The 8,281-nt window shown below is 48.4% G+C and overlaps 1 protein-coding gene across 1 annotated transcript; it reads right to left on the bottom strand.

Moving 5' to 3' along the window:
• Positions 1-1,728: 1,728 nt before the first annotated feature.
• LOC128063004 (cationic amino acid transporter 3-like) lies at positions 1,729-7,477 on the bottom strand. The gene is made up of 11 exons (XM_052655530.1): positions 7,096-7,477; positions 6,371-6,529; positions 5,365-5,551; positions 5,055-5,167; positions 4,679-4,901; positions 4,373-4,512; positions 4,165-4,267; positions 2,855-3,042; positions 2,492-2,658; positions 1,980-2,088; positions 1,729-1,814 (listed from the first exon to the last, which is right to left on the bottom strand). Exons 1-11 carry the CDS (start codon positions 7,463-7,465, stop codon positions 1,729-1,731), a joined length of 1,845 nt encoding a protein of 614 aa, XP_052511490.1. The 5' UTR covers positions 7,466-7,477.
• Positions 7,478-8,281: the final 804 nt, after the last annotated feature.

Here is an 8,281-nt window from a genome sequence, read left to right as displayed (position 1 = left end):
AGGGATCAAACCTGTGCCCCCAGCAGTGGAAGCACAGAGTTTTAACCACTGGACCTCCAGGGAAGCCCCTAAGTAAAGTCGCCCAGTCGTGTCCAACTCTTTGTGAGCCTACCAGGCTACAACTGTAGCCTAGCAGGCTCCTCTGTCCATGGGATTTTCCAGGCAAGAATACTGGAGTGGGTTGCCCTTTCCTTCTCCAGGGGATCTTCCCGACACAGGGATTGAACCCAGGTCTCCTGCATTACAGGCAGATGCTTTACCATCTGAGCCACCAGGGAAGCCCTCAGTCAGTTCAGTCACTCAGTCGTGTCCGACTCTTTGCGACCCCATGAATCTCAGCACTCCAGGCCTCCCTGTCCATCACCAACTCCCAGAGTTTACCCAAACTCATGTCCATCGAGTTGGTGATGCCATCCAGCCATCTCATCCTCGGTCGTCCCCTTCTCCTCCTGCCCCCAATCCCTCCCAGCATCAGGGTCTTTTCCAATGAGTCAGCTCTTCGCATGAGGTGGCCAAAGTATTGGAGTTTCAGCTTCAGCATCAGTCCTTCCAATGAACACCCGGGACTGATCTCCTGGATGGACTGGTTGGATCTCCATGCAGTCCAAGGGACTCTCAAGAGTCTTCTCTAACACCACAGGGAAGTCCTATATATCTATATATAAAGTCCCTTTATATCTTTTAGTTCTACCAAACTGTAACCATTTATCTATAAACCATTACTTCCTCCTCCCTTCCCTCACCTCTGGCAATGCAGGAGTTTTCTTTTTCTTTTTTTTCCAATTAAGGACTTTTTGTCATCAACTCTATTGTGTGACTGTAAGGGTCTGTGATCACAGAAAAGTAAAGAAAAATGATCATTTAAACCGTGTTAAACTAAATCTCAGTAAACCTGGGGAAAAGATAAAATGATTATTTTCTTTAATCCTGATTAAATGTTCCACTTTATCTCTTTTTATTCTTTTTCTCAAAATCTACTTTGATATTAATATAGCTACCGTAGCTTTCTTGTTTTACTCTGTACAATGCATCTGTTCCCTTCCTTTTACTTTCAACTTATTAGTTAGTTAATTAGTGTTAATAGCTCATTAGTGTCTGACTCTTTGCAAGCCCATGGACCATAGCCTGCCAGGCTCCTCTGTCCATGGAATTCTCCAGCCAAGAACACTGGAGTGGGTTGCCATGCCCTTCTTCAGGGGATGTTCCCAAACCAGGGATCGAAGCTGGGTCTCCTGCATTGCAGGCAGATTCTTTACCATCTGAGCCACCAGAGCAGCCCTTTCCAACTTATTGGTGACCTAATATTTAAAGGGCAACTCTTGACACAATACACAGTTACCTGTGTTTCCTTCTCGTGTGCCCACCTCTGTGTTCTTGCTGGAAATGGGTACAAGGAGTTGTTTCTCATGTGCCAGGTTAATATTTTATTTCTTCCTCTGGTTGCTGGTTACACTGTGGTACTTTGTGAAAATCCATCTTGCTGCACACTTATGAAGCATGCACTTTCCTGTGTGTATGTTATGGTTTTAAAAGTCTACTTAAAACTTATACAACAAAGAAGTCATTTTGTCTGCTGGCAATGAATACGTGGCTCCAAATGCATTTCACCCTCATGCTCCACTGAGGCTCACAGTGCCCCTTGAACCAGCAGACCCTCCAGTGCATGGAGGGATTCCAACAGCATCTGTTTCCTGTGGCTAAGATGACTCAGCACCAGGGATGTTTTTCTCAAGTCTGAAGAGTGGAGGCTGGTGGCTGTGGCTCGTTGTTCTCCAAGCCGTGTTGGGTCCCATACCCAAAGTATATGACAAATCCTAGCAGGGAAATGAGACAATGAGAAGGGAAAGAAAGTGCTCACCCCACTTAAAAATGCCCAGTAGGCTTCCTGTTATGGTGTCTGACAGTTTAGGGCAGAGGCAGTAGGAAGAGGACTGGGTTTAACCCCTCAAGGAGCCTCTTTAGCCCAGAAAATCACTTACCAACCACCATCCAGATACCAAATAGCGCCCAGGTCCCAGTGGTCATCCTCATCATAGAGTAAATGTTCACGAAGATGCTGACCAGTGGGAGGACAGGCAGAGCAGGGACCTGTGGGCAGAGTCAGGTCATCCCTGAGCACAGCCCAGACGTCTGAGAGGGACACCCTACCCCAGTGGGGAGGAAGACAGTCCTAGCCAGGCTGTGCGCTCAGTGTCTACTGCGAGGGGGTTTGTAAAGCACTGAGCGTGGATCAGGGAAGAGTCTGCTGCTTTAGCAAGCCCTCTCCCTTCCCTGGTCCAGCATAGAGTGTTCAGACCTCAAAGCCTGCAGACTTCATTCACTCAAGGTGGACAGTTTGGGGACATATAATAACCTACTTTTTTTGGGGGGGGGCATGTCATATGGCTTGTGGGATCTTAGTTCCCTGACCAGGGATTGAGCCTGGGCCCAGGGCAGTGAAAGCACAGAGTCCTAACCACTGGACCACCAAGGAGCTCCCAAGATCACCTACCTTAAAATACAAAGGAGAGGGGTCCTGGGGCTGCCTCCAGATGATGGCCATGACCCCAGTGATGAGCAGCAGCAGCAGGACAGCCATGGTTGTGAGCACGGGGTCTCCAGAGAACACCTGGCTAGGCCACTGGGCCAGGACCAGGCTCAGGATGGTCAGCAGGAGAACTGCAAGGGTCAAGGTGGAGGAGAACAGGCTGGACCCAGAAGACAGACGTCAGGACCTCGGGTCACATCCCTTCCCAGGCCTGCCCACCTCATGAAGGGCCATCATATCTCCAAGACTCCTCAACTGATGAAATACAACACTCCCACTCATCCCGTCAATATCAGAATATGACCAAGGAGAAATTCCACTGCTCACCAAGCATGAAGGCACATCCATAGACAATCTGGCCAGATTTCTCTGTGGGGGTGGTGCTGGTAGGGAACCACAGACTTTTCAGGATGTTTGAGGTTCCTACTTCAGGTACAGAGTCCAAAGGACTGCCTTCAGCTTCAGGCTCCATCTCAATTTCCTTCCCTGTTTTCTCCTTCAAGTGTGACTGGTACCTGAATATGAGATATTAAGGCAATATTAACAAGGGACTGGTTCAAAATTGGGAAAGGAGTACATCAAGGCTGTATATTGTCACCCTGCTTATTTAACTTCTATGCAGAGAACATCATGAGAAATGACAGGCTCAATGAATCACAAGCTGGAATCAAGATTGCCCAGAGAAATATCGACAACCTCAGATATGCAGATGATACTATTTTAATGGCAGAAAGTGAAGAGGAGATAAAGGGCTTCCTGATGAAAGTGAAAGAGGAGAGTGAAAAAGTTGGCTTAGAGCTCAACATTCAAAAAACCAAGATTCTGGCATCTGGTCCCATCACTTCATGACAAATAGATGGGGAAACAGTGGAAATAGTGTCAGATTTCATTTTCTTGGGCTCCAAAATCAATGTGGCCAGTGACTGCAGCCACGAAATTAAAAGACATTTGCTCCTTGGAAAAATAGCTATGACAAACCTCGACAGTATATTAAAAAGCAGAGACATCACTTTGCTAACAAAGGTACATATAGTCAAAGCTATGGTGTTTTCAGTAGTCGCATATGGATGTGATAGGTGGACCATAAAGAAGGCTGAGCGCTGAAGAACTGATGCTTTTGAACTGTGGTGCTGGAGAAGACTGTTGAGAGTCACTTGGACTGCAAGGAGGTCCAACCAGTCAATCCTAAAGGAAATTAACCCTGAATATTCACTGGAAGGACTGATGCTGAAGCTGAAGCTCTAATACTTTGGCCACCCGATGTGAAGAGCTGACTCAATGGAAAAGACCATGATGCTGGGAAAGATTGAGGGCAGGAGGAGAAGTGGGTAACAGAGGATGAGACGATTGGATGGCATCACTGACTTGATGGACATGAATCTGAGCAAGCTCCAGGAGATAGTGAAGGACAGAGAAGCCTGGCGTGATGCAGTCCATGGGGTGGCAAAGAGTTGGCGAAGACGTAGTGACTGAACAAGGTAATATTAACAGCAGCCCCTACTCAGCCAACATTACATAGCCTATGCCACCACTTTCTTAGCTTAAATCTAGAAGGCCTTTAGGAAGCAGCATGAAGGCAGAAGGTGATTCATTTCCATGAGTCCAAGGCCCCCGGTCAAGGTGTAGTGGAGTCTTACCTGAGGACAAGGACTGAAAATGCCATGAGAGTGTAAGCAAGCAGGGTCACAACTGACAAGAAGTCCACAAGATCACTGAGCTTGAAAAGCAAAGCCAGGACCCCTGGAATGGAGGGCACAATCAAGATGGAAGGAGGGAGCAAGAAACCACCGGAAATATCCACGTTAAAAAAGTCGATCAAGGAAGGAGTGGGTTTTGTTTATTCACCTGGGAGGTTTCCGGAAGACATGATGGCCACGATGGGGGCGCCTGTGCGGGCACGGACCTGGGCAAGTCCCTGGAAAAGAAGCCCATCCTCTGCCATCGCGTAGATCACCTGAGACATGGGGAACATGGCACTGTGGAGTCTGGAAGAGAAAGTGGGAGCGTGTGTGAGACGGTGCAGAAGCAGGGAAGACCGGGGTGTCTGTTCCCTGGTCTGCATGGGGTAAGGTGCCTTTCCATCTGGTTTCTCAATCCCAAGGGATGGGATTGGCATCTGACAGGAGACGGGGAGAAAGCCAAGATACTGACCTGTATGTAATAGCACAAATGATGCCGACACTCGGGACATATCTGGCGGAAATCCACCCGCCGTGCAGAAATGTCTGAGATAAGGGGCTGTCAGGGTGAATCTGGTAGTAGGGCAGGATGAGGGTGAGGGATGCTGAGACACTGAAATAGGCCAAAAAGCAGATGAAGATGGAGAACGTGATGCCCAAGGGGATGGACCACTGAGGGTTTGGGGCTTCTTCGCCTGCAGGTTGGGAGGAAGTATTGGGTCAGGGATACGCACTGGGGTGAAAGCACAAAGTCCCCTTTCCTCTGTAACCTCCAAGTGGTACCTGTGCCCAAGGGCAGCCCAGGCTGTGGCCAAACCCCAGATGGGGACACACAGGGCCCAGGTTACCTCTAGAGACAATGGTGTCAAAGGCAACAAATGCGTAGAAACATAGCATTGCTCCGTGGAGAGCCCCATCAAAGCCAAAAGGAACAAACCCTCCAGAACCCAGAGGGCCCAACCTACGGTAAGAGAAGGAATGAGGAAGAACATGGGGGAGGTTGTTCAGCCAGCTCTGAGCTCCTTGGTTAATATCATGAGTTCTGGGCTCCAACACACCATTAATTGAGTCTGTCAATTCAGATCTGGTAGTCCCCACCAGAGTCCCAGCTCTGCATAAACCATCCCCCACACCGAGCATCAGAATGGTCCAAGATACCCTCCTACCCTAGAGGTGCCACTGGATTCAGACGTGTTCGATGCGTAGTCCTGTTCCGTGAGCTGCCAGTTGTGCAGGTCACCCTTAATGAAGCCTGAGAGGATGATGAAGCTTTGAACCAAAATGTTGATGCCTGTGAACACTTTGCTAAACAGGGCTGCGTCACGAACTCCCAGCACCTGTAGCCCTGACGAAAAGATGGAAGATGAGACATCCTAGGTAACTAAGTCCACAGACACGGAAAGTAGACCAGGGGTCGCCAGGCTAGCTGGGGACTGAGATGGGGGAGATGGACAGTGACTTTTCTGTTGTGATGAACATATTTGAAACTAGATGGAGGTGGTTCTTATACAGCACTGAAAATGTACTAAACTGAATCGCCCCTGACTTGTGCGCTTTCAGGTGGTTCATCTCTAACTGTGGCCATTATCTCACGATACGCAGGTCTACCAAACCCTGACGCTGTACACAGCTTAATCAATGTTGTACGTCAACTGTGTTTCAGTAAAGTTGGTAAAGAATCATAGATGGATAAGTTTATGTTATATGAACTTCCTTTCAATAAAAAACACGTCTTTGGTCTCAGTAAAGAGGAAGAAACATGTCAGTCTAAGTAAATAATTCTCACAAGGGGATGACTTTATAATAATTCACACTAAGAAATAATTCCCCAGGGGACTGTTGGCAATGTCTGGAGACAGTCTGGAGGGTGGGAATCACCTGTATTTAGTGAATAAAGGCCAGGGGTGCTACTCAACACCCGACAATGATATTTAAAAAAAACCTAAAATGTACAGGACATCTCCCCACACCAAGAATGATCCAGCCCAAAATGTCAGTGTCGCCAAGGGTAGGAGACATTGGCCGATGACTTGCCTTACGGTCACTCGCATCCTAGACACTGCTTTTCAGTTCTAATCCCCTTCCATTCTGCTCCCCAGCCCCCTGGCCTTTCCCACCCCTCCACCCCACGATCTTCCCCTCTGGTCACCGGGCCCGGTCTTACCCATGAGCAGCAGCACCAGGGCCAAGGCCAGAAAGTCTGGGTACTTGGCCAGGAAGTGGGGCATGTGCAGAGAGAAAGTTCCTTGTAACGCCTGAGAGATGTGGTTCCCAATGAGGCTGTCAAAGATGTAGCTCCAAGCCCTGGCCAAAACGGCGGTGCCTGCAGGGGCAGAAGGAACAGGCATTAACTGAACTCCTAACATGCACCATGAGATGAATTTTTGGGAAACAGACAAAACACCTAATCTGAAAATGTTTTCCACTCCCCCTGCCCATGGGATGGGGAGAGAGGACCCAGATGATTCACAGTTTAGGTCAACTATTTACTATGTGAAGAGGAAATCAATGTTATGTAAGAAAAGAAAACCGGGCAATAGGATATGGAGGGCTGGAAGATGAGGGTTGAATTTCAAAATTGAGGTGTAAGAGAACATCTCGTGAAGGCAACAACGGAGCAAAGACTTCAATATGGCGAAGGGATGAGCCCGCGGGCCATGCCTCCCCCTCACCCAATCCCTACAGGTCCCTTTCTTTCTGGATTCTTGGTCCAATTGTTTAAGAAACGAAGGAGAGAGCTGAGTGGAACGAACCTGTGGGGTTTTCTTGCCACTGTTACCTCCCCCTGCAAGGTCAATAACAAAGTGCTCATGAATGAGCAAACACCCCAATCCTCACTTCTAGTTACCTAATCTCAAGCCGCACACCATCCTTATCCCGTTATCTCACCAAGGACTAAGGACAGGATGAGGTTCCAGCCAGTGATAAAGGCATACAGCTGACCCATGGTGACATAGCTGTAGAGATACACAGAACCGGAGTGTGGTACCCGGGCCCATAACTCGGCATAGCAGAACCCTGACAGGAGAGAAAACAAGGCGGCCACCAAGAAGCAGATGACGATCGCTGGTCCAGTTATGTACTTGACCGTTTTACCGATCAGGATGTAGATGGCAGCTCTCAGGATCTTGCCCACACCCAAGATCACCAGGTTGAGGGTGTTCAGAGGAGCTCTGCGGCTCTCAGACTTCTCCTGGGGCTCCAGTGGCTGCCTGCGGACCAGCTTCCGACCGAACTGGTGAACATACCGACGCAGCATCCTAGACACAGCTGAGGAGGCTCCGGTCTGCTGAGGAAGCAAGACACGAGGCCATCGGGAATGTCCGTCCACTCTTGGCCCTGGGAGTTCAGTTCTATGAAGCAATGGAGTGATGGGGAGCTGGTGGTAAATGGACATAGCAGACAAGTTCTCTGCCTCTGGGCTCTGGTTTCGTCAAACGTAAAGAAGACCTTTAATATGTTTCAGGAGAAGTGAGGGCAAGGGGAACATGACTGCCCAAAATGTCCCACTTTGACATGAGGATTGCTTTGAGCTGAAGGCAATTTAGACCCAGCAGACTCAGGAGAAGCTCCTTGCCTCTCTCTCAACTGCTGAAAAGAGTATAGATTAGGGGACCTATGCCAGGAAGAGAGCTATTCCCAGAGAGAATTTTTATCTCAAAAAGACCTGGAGCAGCAAACATTTGTTCACCAAGCACTTGCTCTTCCCATTATCCTGTGACTTGTCTTCCTCCCCTTTGAACCCCCAGGCCCTGACCCCCTTCTCCTTAGATATAAGCTTCAATTGCTTGAATGTCTTTGGGCCTTAGAGTTTTTATCAGACTCGAATACGCAGCAAATTAAACTCGTTCATTTGACTTCTGTCAACTTGTTAGACTGGGCAAAGAGCCTACAGGGAAAAGCTCTGTGCCCCCAGTGAATGAAAAGCTTCTAATGGTGCCTGGCACGCTGGTAATTACACGCTTATTACAGGGTGATTTGAGTGGAGAAGAATGCTGATTTTTTAATAGAAATTGACCAGCTCTGCTGGTTCATATCCAGTTCTGATTGTCTGGTTTTGCACAAACTACATGCA

This window comes from Budorcas taxicolor, chromosome 18 (assembly GCF_023091745.1).
Source record: "Budorcas taxicolor isolate Tak-1 chromosome 18, Takin1.1, whole genome shotgun sequence".
In the NCBI taxonomy this organism is placed as follows: domain Eukaryota; kingdom Metazoa; phylum Chordata; class Mammalia; order Artiodactyla; family Bovidae; genus Budorcas; species Budorcas taxicolor.
The sequence above is the reverse complement of the archived record's forward strand: the minus strand, read 5'-3'. Positions and strand labels throughout refer to the sequence as shown.

Coding starts and splice junctions, on each gene's coding strand:
- LOC128063004 (XM_052655530.1), bottom strand. CDS start 7,465: ATGCTGCGTCGGTATGTTCACCAGTTCGGTCGGAAGCTGGTCCGCAGG. Junction 6,530..7,095: donor CATCCTGTCCTTAGTCCTTG/GTGAGATAACGG, acceptor CTGCCCCTGCAG/GCACCGCCGTTTTGGCCAGG. Junction 5,552..6,370: donor CCTGGTGCTGCTGCTCATGG/GTAAGACCGGGC, acceptor TCTTTTCGTCAG/GGCTACAGGTGCTGGGAGTT.